General features: G+C 58.2%; 2 protein-coding genes and 1 non-coding gene across 6 annotated transcripts; all 3 read right to left on the reverse strand.

The window, feature by feature from the left end:
• Nucleotides 1–3718: 3718 nt before the first annotated feature.
• On the reverse strand, nucleotides 3719–5547 carry C10H12orf57 (chromosome 10 C12orf57 homolog). The gene is made up of 3 exons (XM_032645494.1): nucleotides 5183–5547; nucleotides 4707–4883; nucleotides 3719–3948 (listed from the first exon to the last, which is right to left on the reverse strand). The coding sequence occupies exons 1-3, from the start codon at nucleotides 5232–5234 to the stop codon at nucleotides 3797–3799; spliced, it is 381 nt and encodes a 126-aa protein (XP_032501385.1). The 5' UTR covers nucleotides 5235–5547; the 3' UTR covers nucleotides 3719–3796.
• On the reverse strand, nucleotides 5492–5553 carry LOC116761390. The gene has a single exon (XR_004351963.1). It is a non-coding gene; the product is annotated as a U7 small nuclear RNA (small nuclear RNA).
• An 866-nt stretch (nucleotides 5554–6419) lies between these two features.
• ATN1 (atrophin 1) lies at nucleotides 6420–18034 on the reverse strand. Of its 4 annotated transcripts, none has more exons than XM_032645490.1 (11): nucleotides 17885–18034; nucleotides 13500–13686; nucleotides 13094–13231; nucleotides 12835–12948; nucleotides 10161–12139; nucleotides 9780–10002; nucleotides 8687–9383; nucleotides 8441–8533; nucleotides 7656–7799; nucleotides 7147–7327; nucleotides 6693–6977 (listed from the first exon to the last, which is right to left on the reverse strand). In XM_032645490.1, exons 2-11 carry the CDS (start codon nucleotides 13524–13526, stop codon nucleotides 6944–6946), a joined length of 3630 nt encoding a protein of 1209 aa, XP_032501381.1. In that variant the 5' UTR covers nucleotides 13527–13686; nucleotides 17885–18034; the 3' UTR covers nucleotides 6693–6943. The 4 variants fall into 4 exon arrangements, with proteins under 4 accessions (XP_032501383.1, XP_032501382.1, XP_032501381.1 ...); XM_032645489.1 differs by having other exon boundaries at nucleotides 13043–13231; XM_032645492.1 differs by lacking the exon at nucleotides 8441–8533 and having other exon boundaries at nucleotides 6420–6977.
• Between the last annotated feature and the right edge of the window lie 1076 nt (nucleotides 18035–19110).

Consider the following 19110-nt stretch of genomic DNA (forward strand, 5'->3'; position numbering starts at 1 on the left):
TATCACGGGCACGTATTACCTTGATAAAAATAAGTAAACTGACTGGGAGATGGCAATTCCTGGGACACTTCTGGGGTACTGGGCATGCTCTACATCGCGATCCGGGTGGTGTATACACGACGGAATAAATGTGATGTTCAACATTCACACACACGATGTATGCTGTGCCTCAGAAAATAAGGAAAATAAATAAAGTGCTCAAGCCCAACAAAAGTCTATTTTCTCATGTTGGCTACTTTATCATTTTTTGAACATCAATTTCCCCCCCCCCACCCCAAGAAGGGCTTCTTTTTTCCACCTCTTTCTGGGGCCCTGGGAGCCTTGCTTGGTCTGTTTATTGTTGCATGGTCTAACACTGACTACCTCCAGTCTTGGACAGCCGCCCTGAAAGACCACGAACTCACCCCCACAGAAGGGGGCAGGAAGGAGGTGGACATCGCCTTCTCCACCACAGGGGGTCCGCTGCCAGTCTGGCTCACCTCCAAGGGGTCAAAACTTAGCACCATGCCTCGCACAGAGTATGTGTCCAATAACCAAGCTCCTCCGGACCCGTGCACGTACTTGGCCACAAGCCCAGGTCCGGTCCTACACATGCACACCCTACTTGTCATATACAGGTGAGTATACACACACACGCACACACACAAGCACACAAGCGTCCACTTATGCACACACAGCCCCACTACGTACGCCTCACCATATCCATGTCTATCTACGCACGTACCTGGTTGGGTGCAAACACCCACATGTGGACACCGCATCCTGACCACACACGGAGCTGCAGGTCCGTGCTCGACACTAAACACTCCCTGCACCCTGGCCACAAGCCACTCTCCTTCTGGAGCTTTTACACCACTTGGTGGAGAGAAACTAACTAGGGACCCAGAAACTCCTGACCACGGAAGAAGCAGGAATTTCTCTGAAGGGGGTCAAGCCAGAAGGCAGGCAGACACCAGGATGAGATGTACCGTCTCTGCTGTCCTCTGGCACGAAAATAAATAAGAAGCACCTCCCTTCCCTTGACGTAAGTGCTCTGGAGTTCACAGAGCACTTGTACACACACACAATCCCATTTGGGCCTCAGACATCCCTGTGATGTAGGAGTTATTTTTCTGAAATTTTTTTTAAGGGAGGAAAACAGGCTCAAGGAAGCTGAGAGTTACAAAAGTAAGGGTCTACTAATTCCGAAGAGAAAATTATTCACTTGGAAAGCAAGGAAATAAAGGTAGAGATGAAGATCAAGGGGGATGCAGAAAGACAGGCAGTCTGGAAGAGCAAAGAAGGTGAAATAGTATCTAGAAAGTTCCTGAAGTTCCCTGAGCCTCAGTATCCCTACCTGATAAATGAGCTTAACAATATTTCCCAAATACTGATACAAAAGACCAATATGAAGTAAGTTTTTGGCACGAACACCTTCTATGTGACATTATTAATCCACATGCCAACATTATTTAGTAGGTCTCATTAGACCTACTAAATAGACCAATGCAGGGGACACGGTCCGAGCCCTGGTCTGGGAAGGGCTCATTAGACCAACCCCAATTTTAGAAACAAAAACTAAGCCTCAGAGAAGTAACTTGCCCAAGGTCACAAGCTAGTAAGGGGAAGGCAACAAACCAAGGCTGTCTGATGTGAGGCCACTGCCCTTCCCACCACACCAGCCACTGCTGGAGGAGGCAGGGCACTGGCACAGCCCATGATGAGGCCACAGGGGCCGGCACTCCTGCAGAGGCAGGATCTGCAAAGGCACCCGGGTGGCAGGCACAGGACCCACTGGAGCAGCGCTGGGTGTGAGCTGGGCACTGTGGCTGAGCTGAGCTTCTCTCAGAGGCTGGGACCCGTGGCAGAGGGTCTCACAGGGGCAGGCTGGGGCCCCGAGGAAGCACTCTGTCCCAGGAGAGGCCTTGCCAACCACGTGGTAGGAAAACGACCGAGGCGGGAGTGCGGAAGGGATCAGGGATCAGGCAACTCAATCAAAACCTTGACATCGGGGCTGAAGGAGACAAGGTGTGCACTGGGGGAGGCAGGGCCCACCCCAGGGCAGATGTCAGTGTGAGAAGCAAGAACCTGCAGGACTCGGGGGTGGCCAACCCATCAACTCACCAACATGCCAAGCAGGTCCTCACTGTAGCATCCAAACTCCAGCAAGGCCTGGTCTGCCCCGGCCCTCCCCACTGGCCTGCTCTGCTGCAGGCACTGTCCTTTAGTTTGTTCTCACAGCAGGGCCTTTGCACTGGCCATTCCCTCCGCCCAGGGGCACTGGAGCCTGGCTCCCCCGCCAGGTCACAGCTCCTGTGTCACCTCCTCAGGAAAGCCCTCCCTGCCCCCTCCAGCCAGTGACGCCACTGGCACCGCAGTCACTTACTAGCACGTGAAGCTGCTTCATTTTCTGGGTAACACTTCTGAGAACCTGCAATTGTCCTACTTAGTGGGTTCCTTGGGCAGTCTGTCACCTTCCACTGGAGTGAGTGAAGCTCCGTGAGAGCAGGGACCATGTCTCTCTTGTTTGCTACAGTATTGGCAGCACCTTAAAAAGCACCTGGCGTGTAATAGATGCTCAACAGGTATCTGTTGAATGAATTGATGCAGAGGAGTGAAGGGAAACTGAAGGAAATCTGAATGAAGGATACTGGGAAGTTTACTGGGAACAGGGGAGCCTTCTCAGATTTGCCTTTCAGACGTGTAATGTTTCATTCAGGTGACATGGGCTTCCCAGGGGGCCAGATCCTAAGCAGATGGCAGAAGCAGGGGACCAGAGGATGAAGGGAGAAATGCAATGGTGAGAAAAAATATGCATCTGTCAGGGAGAAAGTGCTAGAGAAGGGGTGGTGGTGCAGAGGGCTACGAATGAGCCCGGAGTTCCTGACATCTTTCGGGGAAGCAGACCCAGGGCAGGGGGCAGAGGCAGGTCGCACTCGTGGTCACACACCTGTCAGGAGTGAGCAGGAATACTGCCCCTCCCTCCCAAATGAACAGAGGACCATGATACGCAAGCAGAGCAGGGGACTTACCCATGGGACAGCATTTCCCGAGAGGGGTAGGGAGTCACAGGCGGATGGCCACAGGGGGCGGGGCTGAGCCCAAGCCGCAGCCGTGCAGTGGCCCAAGGTGAGGAAGAACACTCAGAACTCAGCCACTTTCCTCTCGATGCTGCCCGCCAGGCCAAGATGCCACAGGGACAAGCCCCTGGACTTAATAAACCCGGAAAAGGGACAGGTGGGGAGGGGCTGGCCTTAGACCGCCCACAGCAGCTGGCTTCTCTCTCTAGCCCCACGCCGCGGTCCAGCGCCGCCGGCCTGTGCCCCGCCTCCTTCCCTGGGGAAGGGAGGAGCCACCTGGAGCTCCACCTGGCGCTGCGCTCCGTCCGACGGAGCTGAGGGAGGATGGGTGCTGCGGGCAGAGACCAGGAAGTCTGAGACCAGAGACCAGAGACCCTGGCCAAGGGAGCACCAACCAATGGGGGAGCCTCCCAGCACACAGAAGCCAAGGGGCCTCAGAAAAAGCCCAGGAAACCCCACTCCTCAGAGGCGGGGCTGCCTGTGCAGGGCCCCCCAATCCAGGGCGTTGAGGGGCCGGCCCCTCCCACTCTGCCCCGGAGCTGGTTGGCCCAGCAGGAGCACAGGGAGGACTCGGACAGGAAGATGGAGCAGCCTGAAAGGCGGAGCGCATCGGGCCAGGACGCAGAGGTTGTCAGGGTCACAAAAGACAGACGGCAAGGCTAAGTCACAGGCACATTTATATCCTCCGGAACACCAAGGTCTTCCCTTCCCCAGCAGTGCCACGGGAGGGCCAACCCTCAGGAGGCGGCCACACTGCCACCCGAAGCAGGCCCGTGGGGCGGCAGGGTCATAGGCGGCAGGAACAGCGCCTTCAGCTTGCCCGACAGGCTGGCAATCTCGGGATCCTGGGCTTCGTAAGACTTGACCAAGCGGGCAAACTTAAGGACACCTGCGAAGGGAAACAGGAGCATCAGTCCACACCCCCAGCGGACGGATGTGCCCAAGATGGCAGGAGGGGGCAGCTTGAGCCGGAGTCGCTGGCTACTCTGGCTCTGGCCCCAGGCAGCTGTCTGCAAAACAAGACATATGCAGGCCTCTGCCCTGTGTGGTTTGGATCAACTACTTCCTGGTCTACACTGGGGCACAACTGGATGTGATGCAGTGAATGAAAATATCCCGAAGCAGTGTGCTGCCCGCCATCAGGCGAACCATTTTAGCACTTTAGTCACAAGACCCCAAAGGATGCACACCCACAAGATCAGCAGTCCAGAACCAGGAACAGGAGGGCCATGGGCCAGTTGGGCTGAATCAGTAAACGCCCTTGGGGGAGACCCTGATCTCCCCAGAGAAACTGAACTGCCAACCCTCAAACAGAAAAGAGTTGAAACACCTTGGAGGGGCTGCAGAGCTGTGCTGTCATGCAGACACCTCACGACAAGCCGTCAGAACGGGTTTCAGGTCCAACTCGGCTGTGACCTCCGGCACTTTCTAGAGTCTGTTTCCTCGTCTTAAAATAGTGTAACAGTATAATTAACGATAACTAGAAAACTCACTTCAGACTTCGCTTGGCTCAAGTTCATGAACAGACCCTGGTCTCAGAGTACCAATACTATTAGAGTGTGGCTGTCGCCGTGTGGCGAGAAAAGGGATTACGGCTCGGACACGCAAGGGATCCATCGCTCTCTCCTCCATCCCCGTCCGACCCACCTTCCCCGTCGCAGCTGAAGCCATAAGCTTTGATAACCTCCTGCTGAATCTGCGTGGCCACGGGCAGCACGAATTGCAGCATCTTGCCCATGTCGTTACACGCGTTGTCCCGAGCCTCGTCCATGCGCACGGCGTTCTCCGGCGCCGAGAACGCCTGGATCACCTCGGCCAGGACCACTGCGCAACAGACGCATCCCGGAAGAAGTCCCGGGTACGCATCGGCGCACGGCCGGCGGGCCCAAACGAAAACACAAGAAAGAGGGCAGGGAATTATTTAACAGACCGAAACCATAGTAACCCAAGGAACTCGGCCTCCGAATCTCTCGCTCCAGGAGCAAGGACCCTTGTTAATTGGCAGAGTATGGTACCGAGTACCCGCATTTCCCAGCGAACGCAGCCATTTCTCTCGCCCCAGATCTTTTTCCCCGCACTCTTCTTTAGCAAGAATCCCACCCGACAACTAAAAGGTTTCTCACCCTTGGCCTGCTCGGCGCTCAACGATGCAGCTTGAGCAGAGGCGGCCGCCATAGAACAAAAGATACACGTGCAACCGCGCTCGAAAAACAGCCAGGAAAAACAAGCGATCTCCTAGAGCGGTCTCCCAGCGGGTGGGGGCGCTAGGGAAATTGCATCAGCTGATGCCGGAAACCTCACGATACCGCTTCCATTTCTCCGTCTTTAACAACCAATAACGAGCGCGTCGGGAGAACAGTGAGCTAACCTACAATCTGAAATTCTTCCAGCTCACTTAAAATTATTCTATTGTTAAAGACAAACTGTATGGTGGGGGTTTTCCGGTAAAAACCAGAAAACCTACTAGACAAATTCTAAAAGAGCTGTAACACTAGCGGAACACGCCCTGGAGAGAAGGTGGCATGTCCACCAACTCCACTGTTGGTGAGGGTGAGCTCCCATGGCATTTTTTCCAATCTTTACTGCTATACAAGCACCAGGGCACACTGCAGCTTTCAGAAGGGAAAACAGTATTGAAAAGAACTCTCTTAAATCATCCGTTTCTAGAGTTTGTGAACGTTTGGTACAGGCCTATGCAAATAACTCTATGCCGATTGGCTCAGGAAGAAGCCAGTCACTCCCCTTTAGTTTTTAAGAACGTAGACGAGGATTCGCAGCAGTAAAAGCTTGGCGTTGAAGCAGCTCCCGCGCTTTCCGAAAATGGCCTTGTGTCGGGGCGGGGTGGGGGGAAGCGTTATAACGCCCTCTAATTTCCTTTCCCTTCCGGGCGTTTGAAATTGTCACCCACTCCCTCCTCGAACTATAGGGTGGTTAAAACTCCTGCGTTCTGAACGCTTAAACTTATAGCAGCCACGCCCCCTGCACCTCCGCTTCAACATCATTTCTAACTATCCTACGGAAAAGATGCAAGTCTCTGGTGGCCCCTAACTGTGGGGCCAGTGGCAGAAGTGCCTCCCAAGTCTGCGTAGTCGCCTAGAGCTGTCCCAGGCCGCCAGCGTCCTGACTTGCCGGCCTTGGGAGGAAGGCCAAGACTCTGCGCCATAACGGACCCCGTTAGGGCAGAGCCAGAGCTCCAGGACCCCGGGCTCTTCGAGGTCCCCTCTCCAACTCTCCAGGGGCCCCACCCACCTCCGGGCTAGTCTCCGGTGATCCCACAGCTTTCTCTCGAGGCGTCGCCGCGCAGAGACCCACGCCCCCAACCCCCGCCCGGTAGCCCACAAAGAAACAGCCACAGACATCTTCCTGGGGAGTCGTGAGGGTGTTTTTGTTTGGTTGGTTTTGTTTGGGATGTTTTTTAAAGAGCGTCATATAGATATTTATATATATAAATTATTAATGTGGGGGAAGGGCGAGGGGCATACATCGCAGTGGGGGGCGCGCACACGGGGGCTGGGGAGGGGCGGGGGCAGCACACGTTGCTACGCAAAACAGCCACATCTAACAGATGAAATAATCACACCAAGGGGCGGGGGAGAGGCGGTGGCCACGGGGGTGGGGCGTGGGGGGAGGGAGAAAGGTGGGGGCCAAGGGAGAGGGACCTGGTCCAAGATGCTGTGCGCTTTTCCGCCCTCACCCCCGCCCCCTCCCCACCTCCGCACACCACAGGAGCCTTGGCCTTCCATCTGTCCCTTCCTCCTTCCTTCTGCCCAGAGGCCCAGGCCCTGGGACTGAGCGGCAGCCCCCTCCGCTCTGAGTGGCAGGCGGGGAGGGAGGCCTCCTGGGTCCAGATGCAGGGGCCACGGGTGCTCTCTTGATCGCAGGTTCTACAGCGGCTTGTCGCTTTCCTTCTTCAGGTGACTGGGGGAAGAGGGGGGCAGAGCAGGGACTGAGAGGCTGAGGTCCATCCTGACCTGGCCCCTCTCACAGAGGACGGCGGGGAAGGGGTTCCCCTCCCACGGGAGCCACAGCCCATCCCAGGCGGGCTGAGCTGCGTCCCCTCGGGCTGGCCTAGGGCGCCCCGCGGTACCTGTAGTAGTCCTCCTGGGCGGGGAGTGGCACACCGTGCAGCGGGTGATGGGCGTGCAGCCACTGCTGCTGCTCCAGCGCCAAGCGCTGCAGCTCAGCGGACTGCGCGTGCATGGCCTGCAGCTGGTGAGCTGCTGACATCGGGGCAGAGAGGGAGGCTGGCAGGTCCCGGTAAGGAGCAGCTGTGGGCAGGAAGGGCAGGGGCCACGTGACTGATGGCGTACTGAGGTAGCCAGCCGCTTTACATACAGAGGAGCTACCACTAATCAACTTAGGTGGCAGCCAGCCCAGCAAGTTGCCAGGGGTGGTTAGGATTCAGGCCTCTTAGCCGGGCCCTAAACCCTGTGCCTCTCTTGGGCAGGGCCTCAGCCCTCCTACTCCCGTTCCCAGCTCCTCTGGGTACCTCCTCATCTCTCCCCAAGCCCAACCAGGCCAATCCCACCACCTAACTTCCTCCTTTCTGCCCTTCCCTCGTGAGACCTTCCCCAACCCCGAGACCTCCATCCTTACCAAAGAGCTGGTGACGAAGAACTTCGTTCTCGTGCAGAGGGTGAGGAAGAAGGGGGTTGGGGAGGGTCCCAGCCGGGTAGGGGATCCGGGTAAGGTGAGACCCTGAGGCCAGGGGGTCAATGAGAGGGTGCACCGAGGCAGAGGCTGGAGGGTAGAGAAGAGGAAGGTGTCACCAGAGGGAGGTTTGGGGAAAGCCATGCATTTGGGTGAAGGCATCCATGCCTGGGACGAGAGGTGGGCAATCACACACTGGGAGATCCAGTGGATCAAGGAGGCACAATGGAGGAACTAGGGGCCTGGGAGATGGACAGGGCAAGACCCTACTGCAGTAGGGATGTACAGATGGCAGAGGACAGGAGATTACAGTTGGCAGAGGGACCTGAGGAATAGGGAGGGAGGAGCGGACTGTTGAGAGGAGACGGAAGAGGATTGGAAGTTTAGGAAATGAGATGGGGAGGAGCTTCAAAGAGAGAAAGCACAAGGAGCCTGCAATGAATGTGACTGTGAGGCTAGACGGTGCAGTGTTCTGACAGTAAGAAATGCGGTGAAAAGACAGTGAGTAAAGCTCGTTGTCAACTGTGATCCCACAACCTGAGCCACAAGGCTCTCTTTCCAGAAGGTCACAGATCTAGAGGCAGAGAGGAACATGAAACACCTCCGCCAGGGAGGGGAGAAGATGGCAAGAAACAAGAGCTGAATCCAGAGGAAGAAGAAAATAGTTCCGTGAAGGCTCAGAGGCAGGGGCTGTGAGGGGAGGAAGACCATGCTCCTTCAAAGGTTCCCACCTTGGGCCTCTGTCGTGGGTGGGCACCAGACCTGAAGAGGGCTGGGGTGTGGGGAAGGGCCTCCGTGGCAAGGCTGGGGCAGGAGGAGACGGGCTGCAAAGGCAAAGGCCAGGGCAGCAATCTCAGGAGAGAGGCTCAGGCCAGACGTGGGGAGGGAAGTCCTGGCCCGGGGGACAGAAGCACCGATCACTTGCCAGGGCGGCAAGGTGGCCTCAAAGGGCCTGGGCCAGGAAGCAGGAGTCTCACCTGCATGGATGGCATCCTGCTGGTGGAGGTGCAGGTGAGAGTGGATGTGGGAGTGCTGGTGGTGATGGGGGGTCACGTTGAGCATCTGTAGGCGGGCCAGCGGGTCGTTGCCCAGGGCAGCCACCCTCTCTGCATGCTGCCTCTCAGCTGCCAGACGCTCCGCGTAGGACATGTCAGGCCGCAGGGCTGGCCCAGCGGCCAGCGCTAGACGTTCTCTCTCCAGGGGCCCCAGGCTCGGATGAAAGGGGAAAGGGTGCAAGCCAGGTGGGCCAGGCTGCAGAGCCAGGCCCCCGTGTCGGGGGAAGGGATCCAGGCCTGGCCCAGGGACCCCGTGCAGGGGTTCCAGCTCACTAGGCTTCACCTCGAAGCCAGGCTTGAGGCGGTCACGCAGGTCTCGCTCACGGGCTTCCCGCTCCCTCTCCCGGGCTGCTGGGTCACTGCTGTACAGGGCCGGGACATTGTAACCCAGGAGCCCCGGGTCCACTGCCCCCAGGGGCACGTAGAATGGATGGTTGCGATTTCCAGGAGACATGACGTGGGGCCGGGCGTATTCACTGAGGGTGCGCAGGGCTGGAGTGTCGGGACCCAGGTAGGGGGGCACTGTAGCCACAGCACTGCCCGGCTCAAATGGAGGGCGATGAGGCACTGGGCCGAGCGGTGGGCACTCCACTGGAGCACGGCCCTCCTGAGCCAACTTCTGCGGGATACACGGAGAAGCGGGGTCAAAAAAGCAGGTTGGAAAGAGGTGGCTGGTCCTGGTCCTCAGCTGCTCATGTCTCAGCATTGAACACCTAAAGCTTCAACTCATTGGAACTCAGCCCGCCAGGGACTTCCCTGCCCCTTCTCTTCCTATGTAGGTTAGTGGCTCTTCCTGGGATCCACAGGTACTCTGACCTGAGCTTGCCTTCCTCCAGCCCAGAGATGCAATTCCTCCCGCTGGAATCCTTTGGTCTCCATTTCCTGGGCTGCAGTGGCTCCTCCTCTCCGACAGGTGGCGCATGACACACACACACCCCACATCCACCCCCCTCGAGCCGCCCCGAGTCGCGTAGAGGGCGGGCCAGAGGCGGGAGGCGGCGCGCGGTGAACTCACCACGCTGCGTTCCAGCTCGCGCTCCTTTTCGCGCTCGCGCTCCTTCTCGCGTTCCCGCTCGCGCTCGCGCTCCTTTTCTTCGCGCGCGCGCTGCTCGGCCTCGCGCCGCACCTTCTCCACCAGGTCGGCTCGCTTCTTGGCCAGCTTGGAGCCCTCCAGCGGCACGAAGTACAGATCGCTGCGCGCGCACGAGTTAAAGCCGCGGTCCAGGTGTTTGTTGAACCTGCCGGGCGCGGAGGCAGCGCGCGCTCAGCCCCTGCGAGCGGCCCCGCACCAGCGGCCGAGACCAGGGCCTGGAGTACTTTGAAAAGCACCACACGAACGAACGCAAGGCCCGTCCCGCGCCTGCCACCCCACCCCCACCCCCACCCCGCCTCTCACCTGGCCGACTGGCTGGCGTGGCTGGGCACGTCTACCACCTTGGGAGGGGGCGAGGGGCTGCGGGCCAGGGGCGCCGGGCTCTCGGGGGTCTCATATTCCTCAGCCGGCTCCTGTTTGATCTGCGTGGCGCTCAGGGGCGGCCCTGAGGCGGGGGCCGCAGGCGGTGGTGGCAGGGATGACAGGCCCGAGGGCCCTGCAGGCGGCAGCGGCCCGGTCCCCACCGTGGGCGAGCCCGGCTTGAAGGTCCCTGGGCCTGCCGGTGGCGAGGCGCCTCGGTAGCCCGGTGGGGTCCCCGTTCGGAAGGAGGGCGGGGACCCCGGCTTGTATCCGGGCGGGGTGGCCGTCTTGTAGGCCCCTGGGGACGGGGCTCGCTTGCCATACGGTGGGGGCCCAGGTGGGGAGGCTGTCTTGTAGCCTGCTGGCGAGGAAGCCACCGTGGCAATGACCGTGGAAAGCGTAGACGAGGAGGTGGTGACCGGAGGCACCGGTGGGAAGGGGTAGGGCGCCCCTTGGGGGCCCTGGGAAGGAGAGGGGTGTGAACACGGGTAGGACCCTTGAGAGGAGGAAGAGGCATTGGAAGAGGAAGAGGCTGGGGGGCCGCTGGGACCTGCTTGGCTGTAGGCCACCTGGCTGTGAGGTGGAGGCAGGTGTGCGGGCCCTGGTGGGTAGGGCCTCAGAGACCCCAGTGAGGGAGACATGGCATAGGGGTGTGCGTGGTGGGAGCTCCCGCTCTCCAGGGAGTGAGGATAAGCCCCAGGTGGAGGGGGCCCAGAGCCCCCATGATGCTGCTGCTGCTGCTGCTGTTGCTGGTGGTGGTGGTGATGTGTTGGGACTGGTGGGTGGGCAGTGGATTGGCCGCCAGCTGAAGGAGGGAGGGGGCCTGGGTGGGCATTGCTGTTGGCCAAGAGGCGGCCATAGGGAGGAGGTGGGGGGGGACCCTGGCTCCACACAGCTTGGGATGGGAGAGAAGGCTGAGTATACTTGGGTGGCTGATTGGAGACAGAGAGGCTGGTGGGGGGAGGGAAGGAGTGGGGATAACTGGGCAGTGCCTGGGAAGCTGGGTACTGGGAGACCGAGGCCGAGGCAGAAGAACTGGAAGAGGAGGCTGCTGCAGAGCTGCTGCTAGAGGACGAATAAGGATACCTCATTGGCGGGTTGGGAGCAGAAGAGGTGGACGCAGGGGGCAAAGGGTGGGGTGACGGAGCAAGAGCGGGGCCCTTCTCTGGGCCGGGAGGAAGTCCACCCATACCCTGCCCCATGGCATGGGGGGAGGGCAGATGCCCAGCTAGCGGCTGGGCCCCCAGGCCAGGAGGAGAGGCGGAGGCATTGTTAAGGGGTCTCAGGGCAGGCGGGGGAGGCAGGTTTGGTGTCACATGGGGGAAGGTGGCTGGTGGTGGAGCGGACGGTAGGTTTCCACCACCAGCTGGAGTGTTGGGCGGCTTTGCTGGGGGAGCACCACCAGCCCCAGAGGATATTGAAATGGGGGTGGGGGGCTGGGGGTGCTGCTTACCCCCACTAGGGGCCCCCACTGAAGCGGCAGCCCCTCCTCCTTTGGGGCCCACTGGGGGTCCAGACAGAACTCCTCCACCCGCGCCCCCAGGATAGAGCTGTGGATGAGGGGGAGGGGCCCCTGGAGGAGCCTGGAACATTCGAGATGTGGGCGGCTCCATGGGAGCATGGTACCCAGTGGGTGTCCCAGAAGGATGGGATTCAAAGCCGGCCTCTGGCTGTCGGGGGGTGCTCTCTGGAGGGGGAGGGGAGGGAGGAAAGAGTGGAGGTGGATGGTAGGGGCGGGCTGGGCCCTGGGACAGGCCAGAAGACGAGTCGGAGTCGTTCTCCACGCTTCCAGGGCTGTAGATGCTGGGGGACGTGCTTCGGTTATCCTGGTCGATATCCCTAGGGTCGCTGCTGCCATCATCATTGAGGCTCCGCCCATCCAAGCTATCCAGATCCGAGGGAGACTGTGGCCGAGGGAGCTCCTGCGGTAGAAGAGGGACGGCCATTTCTCCCTTGCCTTTTCCTTCCTTGCTTCTGGATTGGGGGCCTCCCTCGCACAAAATAACCTCCCGCTCACAGCACACCGCTGTGCCACGATGCGCTGAGTACTCCTGCTGGAGCCCACCTCCCTGCCCTCCGGGGGTTCCCCCACTCTCCCCGCAGTCTCGGCTGCTCCCCAGCAGCCGCCTGAGTTCCCTCCTCAAGTGTCCGTCTCTAGCACCTTCTCCCAATCCACAGCTGAACCCAAATCCCTGTCTTCCACCCACCAGCCCATCTGCCATCCTCTCATCTCATCTACCCCTTTAACTGCACATCCCAGAAACCACTGGTTCTTAAAAAGACCACTTCTGCACGCTCCTTATGATTTATTTGTTCCTTCCACTGAGACTCCTCAGCCTGGATCTCCTCCCCAGCCCCTGCACGAAAGCCAGCGCCTAGAAAAGGAGAGGCTAGAATCCCCACACTCTTCCCGTCCCCTTCTGGCCCTGCCTGACCATCTGACAGTCTGGCCAAGGCCCTAAAGATCTGACTGACACACAGACAGGCTACTTTAATAAGCGCTAGGATAAGACTTTTCTCGCACATTCCAGGCAAAGCTAAAGAACTGTGAGCAAAAGGAAGTTTGGGTGAAAGAACGGTCAGAACGTGGGTCAGGATGGCCGCAAGGGTCTCCCACCTCAGTTTTGGTCTTTTTTGGCGCGTTGGTCTCCTCACTTTCACTCTCCGAGATCTCCTCACTCCGGCCCTGCTTGCTCACCTTTGGGGTGGAGGCCTCCTCTACTCGGGCCTTCTGTTAGAGAGAAAGAAAATGCCTGTCCTATACCTCGCGAGCTCCACCAGTACCCTCAGCCAGACAGGAAGTTCCCCCCAACACACATACACACCATCAGCCCTGGTGCCTGGGCATCCCGTTGCAGGACATGGGGACAGAATACCTTGGCCGTCTGCCTAGACTTCTCGGCTTTGCCATCGCTGCTGGACGTGCTGACCCCTCCAGGGGAGGCCCGGCCCCTCGATCTCAGTTCTTCCCGGGGCCCAGGGGCCTCTTTCTTCCGTCCACTCCTCATTGACATCTGAGGGAGAAGGAGGCAAGCAGGTCATGTCGTTTTCTACCTTGTGCCTCACTTCATCATGTGCCTTATTTCTATGCTTCCCCGCCAGCGGGTGTCCCAGAAGGATGGGGTTCAAAGCCAGGCTGTCTGCTGGGGGGTGGAGCTGCTGCCTGGCGGTGGAAGAGAGGAAAGAGTGGAGCTGGGTGGCAGGGGCGGGCTGGGCCCTGGGACAGGCCAGAAGCTTCCCTGCCCTTGATCTTTCGTGTTTCTCATTTTAGCTCCTACTCACTGAGTCTTTATTCTGTCGTGTCTTCATTCTTCAGGCTGTGGAGACCCCATTCTCCTCCGCCTGGGCAGCTGAATACAGAAACTTATCTGCTTCACCCTAAGTTCCCCACAGCTGTGGCCTAGGAAGCAGGATCTCCAAGTTTCCGGTACAGGCACCTGGAACTCACACGGTCTGTCTTCAGTGAAGCCTGTTGGAAAAAGACCATCAGAGTCTCCAAATTGGGGAACACTAGTCTGAAGGGGACACTACCGTGCCTGTCAAGGGGCCGAGTAAGCAGCCCAGCCATGAGACACTGCTGGCGTGCCCATGGGTCGTCCCAGCCACCTGTGAGGGCAGCTCTGCCGGCAACAGCATCCCTTTCATCTCGTGGGAAGGCAGAAAACGCCAAGGTGCCTGTGCACCCCAGTTCAGGGTGTCACCCTTCATGATCCCTAGGAAATAGATGCACACACACGAATTCCACAGAGCCTTTAAAAGGAGCATCAAGAAATGTAGCTGAAGTATTAGCTGATTTATGGAGTACCTTCTTTACGTCAAGCCCTTACATGTACAATTTCATTTAATATTTACAACCAACCCTGAAAAGGAGGTATTCTTATTATCCCCGTTATACAGGTGAAGAAACTGAGGCTCAAAGATTGTGACTGTGACTTGCCCAACTTCGTGTGATAAATACACAGTGAGGAACCAGTGACAGCACCAGAACCAAGCCCCATCTCCCTGACTTCAAAGCCCATGCTCGCTCTTCAGTACTTAGCTGTGATCTCATCAGAAGGTGGTGGGGAGGATTCTCAGAAGGCCTAGATCAGTCCCAGAGATATGAAAAGAATCTTTTTTCACATCAGAGTAGGTGGGAGAACAATGTCCCATTCTACAATGCAAAGGCACACGGCCCGACCAAGGCCAAGACCAAACCTAGGTATCTCCAAAGTGCAGAACTTCAATTCTGAGAGTCTCATAAGACCCCTGCTCTAGTGCTTGCGTTCCCTACGGCTAGAGGAAAAGTCCAGGCTCTCACTCTACCAACCAGATCAGTGAGTAACAGTGGGTAAACGAGACAAATGTACACATTGGTAAGCCTGTCTTCCCACCTGGCTTAGACAGGGACTCATACCTCCTCACGGCCTATCTATGTATCTCTATCTACATAGCCAGTAATTTTCATTTGCACTTGTTTGTATTTCTTGCTAAGTGTCACATCTCTCCATATTACTAACCGTAAGATCTTTTGAGAACAAAAATGATATCTTCTTACAGTTTTCTTCCTTTCCCTATTCCCCACAGATGTCATGTATATATGGATGTTCTGGTCTGTTCTTGCTACTGACCTTTAAACCCACCAACTTCAGTTAGGTCTTCTCGAATGAAGTGCTGCTGGCCTCAGTGCAAATGGAGTAGGCTTAGCCACCTATTCTGAGTCAGTTAGGAGGCCTGGCTAGGGAAATAGCCTTTCTACATTCTGTAGCACTATTTTTCCCAAGGAATACAGAGTAAATACCTCTCACTCACCTCCACTGAACCCTACTGAGGCATGCAGTGAGGGGTGGACCTAACCTTTCCAGGAAACTTAATAACAATTTACTCACTTAGAGTCCCGAAATAGCTGGGACGGAGCCCCCTGTCTTCTGAACTTACAGCTGAGGCTCTGCCCAGTACACCAGCCATTTCTCTTCCATCACAACTATTACCGCACTTTTGAGTTGTTGTGTGAATTGGTTTTCAAATACTGTCAAACCCCCCCCCCACCCCCGCAAAGAACAAAACCCAACATAACAAAAGGGGAAAACAATCCTATAACAAAAGCACGAGAAATGACTGTGACTGGGGTGTCTTTGCCAGCCCCTTAAAGGAGGGTGCTCATCTCTCCTTCCTATCACAGAACCTGTTCATGGTTGGTGAGAGTCAGGGGATCCAATAGGTCAGAGAAAGGCAGGCATGTACCTGAAGAGCAGAGCGAGCCTCGCGTGGCCCTCCCCCACCTCAACTTCTTTAATCAGTTAAAATCTGATAAAATTAGCAATGAGTAGCTCTGAAGGAGAAAAGCAGTCATAAAAGGGTAGGTGACCCTGGGGAGAAGGAGTGGCAGGAGAGAGAAGGAGGTAGGGCTGGGTTATATATACATTCCTGAACCTGGACCATGTTTTAGCACCAACAAGCTAAGCTACCCTCCTTCCTGTCCTAGTAGCCGGTCACTGTAACTCCGATCTATCTACAAGCACCTACTATGTGTCTGCAAAACACTAAGCACATTCACCGTCGGCACCTTTTACCGCAAAAGCAAAAGGATAAAGGCCGGATTGCGGAGGTGAAAACATGAAAAATAGGGAAAGAGTCTCTAAGTAAGAACAAGAAAAGAAATTAAGGGAGAAATCTGAGGAGGCTGTCTGAAGGAATACACTCGAGGCACAAGGCTTTCTAGGATGGGCTTGCAGGGTGAATTCCAGGATCTTTGGCCCAGCCTCCACCATCATTCCAGACCTGCCAGACTCACAAACCAGTCCTAGATAACAGTGCAGCCCAGACCAGCAGATAACAAGGCACTGGCCTAAGCCTTAGAATCTACAGTTGTCAGAGGGGCCTCAGATATCATCTTATCTATAATCCCTTCATCTGATAATGAAGCTGAGGCTCAAAGAAGTGACTTGACCAAGGTCACAGTTAGTTAGAGGTACAGCCAGGACTAGACCCAGGTCTCCCGACTCCTGTTCTGGAGTATTTCCACTACACCAGGCTGTTCCACAGCCCTCTCCCCCGGGCCACCCTCACCTGGGATGGGCATGGAGAGCCCAGCCATTCCTACAAGGTCAGAGAAACAGAAGGTCCAAGGTTAGCTGAGGGAAGGGGTCGCTGTGGGGATAGTCTGGGAAAGACGAAAAGGGATACTTGGGAAGGAAGACTCAAGTTTAAGAAAATGGAAGAATACCTGTGCAAAGAAGGAAAAAGACTATACAGAAAGTCCCTAATAATGAACTGCCAAAAGATGGCATAACTTGGAACAGGAGCATTTCTATCCCCCCACCATGCCTAAAGGGAGGGTCTTAGAGAAACAACTACGACCTGCAAGTAATATGTCTACCTTTCTCCCAAAGACAGCTGGATGGAAGGCGGTGGACCCCTTGGGGAACCTCCTCTCCATGAGCAGCTCCAGAAACATCCTCCAGAACCTAGCCAAGAGTTCCAAGGGCATAGCCAAAGGCCCGATCAAGATTCTGAACCCCCATCTATTAGACATCCCGCTGGGTCATTGCCATGGCAACAAAATGGCAGAACCTGCCCCTCTACAGTCCATCCCGGGGGTCCATCTGCCAGCAACTCCCCCTACAGTTGCCAAAGCAGCTCCTGTCCTCCTATAGCACCCTCAGGGAAGGGAGCTTAAGAGTACCTACCCCAGTAGAAATAAGTCCATGCACAAAGGGAAATCTCTGAGCACAAAACAGTAATGAAGATCCACCCCCTCTTAAGGAAACCACAGCTAGAGGGGCAGTGGGTGCTCTGGGGATTTGAGGATGGGGGTCACAACTTGTTTGGAGTGCCTATAAGACTGCCCAATTCTCTCCTCTGTTTCCACCCTCCCAGAAACCCTTGCTCCCTAACTCTCCCTTCAGGGTTCCAGTCTTCCTCATCAGTTGCAGGAGGACCCACACTACTGGGCCCCAGTGTGCTCCTCTCCAAGAAGTACCTGTGTCTGAGATTGGAAAAACAAGGTCAGAGGTGACCCGGGGTAGGGGAAAGAAAACTGAGTCACAAAGACATCACTTTCCCACTTCCACCCGGGAACACGCCGGGTTCTTCTTCTCAAAGGTGGCCCTCTCAGAGCCCCCGTTTCCCCAGGTTCCATCCTCCTCCCTCATCAGCTACAATCCCTCTCTTCCCACCTACCACACCCCTTCCCCATTTCCCAACTCCCTTCTACACCTAGCACCCCGAACCCCGGGCTCTGAAACCCGGGTTCTGGGCCTTTGGGGCTTTTCCTGGAGTCCTCATGCCCCACCTCGCTGCCATCTCTCCATTCCTTTTTGCCTTCGCCCCGAAGCCCCCTCACGGGCATCCCATTTTTCCTACGCCGACCCTCCACCTCGGGGTTCCTCTTTGGGTCCCAGGGTCCTGGCTACCCTCCTGCCCCATCAGCCCTCCTCCTGAGATCCTCCCAACTCCCCCCACCTTCCCGATCCTCCGGGTGCCCCGGCCCCCATCCCTCCTCGGGGGCCGGCCCCACCCCCTGAGCCCCCAGCCTCAGGCCAGGCAGTGCCCGCAGTGGGGGACCGGATCGGGAAAATAACAAATGGAGGCGGCGGCGGCGGGAGGGGGAACTACGAGGGGTGGGGGTGGGGAGCCGCGGGCCAGAACCCGGGCGGGCCCGAGGCCCGGGCCGCGGCAGATCTTACCTGGTTGTAGCTCGGGACGGCTGGCTGGCTCCGAGCGGGATTCGGGGCTCCGGCGCCTCCGGGGGGCGGCGGCGGCCGCTCCCCCGCCCCCCTCTCCTCTTCCCGGCTTCAGTCGCCGCCGCGACGGCGGCGGCGGCGGCCCCGACCCCCCCGGAGGGCGGCCCCCATCCCCCCTTCTACCCCACCTGGCCCCGATCGCCCGCCCGCCTCCGGAGCAAATCCCGATCCCCGCTCTCGCTCGGCCCCTCCCCAGGCCTGCCGCCTCCCCAGGCCACCCGGAACGCCCGGGCCGCGCAGCCCGCCCCCGCCGCGCCGCCGCCCGCCCCCGAGGCCCGGCTGGCTCTCCGCTCGGCTCAGACCCGCCGCCCGCCGCCCGCGCCCGCCCCGCGCAGCCCGCAGTCGCGCGATCCCCGGCCCCCTAGGCGGCCTCCGCCCGCGGCCCCCGCCCCTTCCCGGGCGGTCGTCTCCCTCGCCCCCTCCTGGCCCCTCCCGGAGGCCGGCGGTCCCCCCGAAACGGGTCCTGGCCCCAGGCCCCGGCCCGACGCGGGGCTGCGGGCGGGCGGGCGGGCTGGTCTGCGCGTCCGGCGACTCGCACAGGAAAGCGGACGGCGAAGGGAGGGCGCTTGGGAGAGGGGGATGGGAGAAGGGAGGAAGAGGGAGAAGGAGGGAGCGCGGAGGAACGGAGGAGAGAGGGGCCGGGAGGGAGCCGCTAGGGAGGGAGGGAGCGCGAGGCGAGCGGCGAGGCGAGAGGGGGAGGGGGATCCGGAGAAGGGGAGGCGCCGGGCGAGTTGTCAGAGACAGAGGCCGAGGGGGCCTGGGCGCGGGGAGGGGTTCGCTCAGGCGGAATGCGGGGAGCCCGCGGGCCTGGCGCGGGAGAGGGCTAGGTAGGAGGGGCCGTGGGTTGTATGGGCAGTTATGAGGGGGGCTGGAGAAGTTTGGGGGCCAAGGGGTGTGCGGTAGAGGTGAGGGGGGGAGCCTGTGGGTTTGTGGCAGAGATGGGGTAATGGAGTTAGGTTGGAGAGATGGAGCTTCTTGGGGGCCACGGGGGCAGTGAGGTGTGTGACAAGGGGAGGGGAAAGAAGCTTGGGGTGACAGCGTCTTTGGCAAACGTAGCAGAAGAGGTTTGGGAGGGCATTTGTGAGAGAGAATGGGATGGAAGTTTGGGGCATAATGAGGGGAAGAAATTGAAAAGATGGAGACATACACAGGAGGATGGGGTTTCTGGA

Source organism: Phocoena sinus, chromosome 10 (assembly GCF_008692025.1).
Source record: "Phocoena sinus isolate mPhoSin1 chromosome 10, mPhoSin1.pri, whole genome shotgun sequence".
In the NCBI taxonomy this organism is placed as follows: domain Eukaryota; kingdom Metazoa; phylum Chordata; class Mammalia; order Artiodactyla; family Phocoenidae; genus Phocoena; species Phocoena sinus.

Coding starts and splice junctions, on each gene's coding strand:
- C10H12orf57 (XM_032645494.1), bottom strand. CDS start 5,234: ATGGCGGCCGCCTCTGCTCAAGCTGCATCGTTGAGCGCCGAGCAGGCC. Junction 4,884..5,182: donor GAGCGCCGAGCAGGCCAAGG/GTGAGAAACCTT, acceptor TCTGTTGCGCAG/TGGTCCTGGCCGAGGTGATC. Junction 3,949..4,706: donor CTTCAGCTGCGACGGGGAAG/GTGGGTCGGACG, acceptor TTCCCTTCGCAG/GTGTCCTTAAGTTTGCCCGC.
- ATN1 (XM_032645489.1), bottom strand. CDS start 13,526: ATGAAGACACGACAGAATAAAGACTCA. Junction 12,949..13,042: donor CCCAGGCACCAGGGCTGATG/GTGTGTATGTGT, acceptor TCTCTCTAACAG/AAGGCCCGAGTAGAGGAGGC. Junction 12,140..12,834: donor CAAAAAAGACCAAAACTGAG/GTGGGAGACCCT, acceptor CTTCTACCGCAG/GAGCTCCCTCGGCCACAGTC.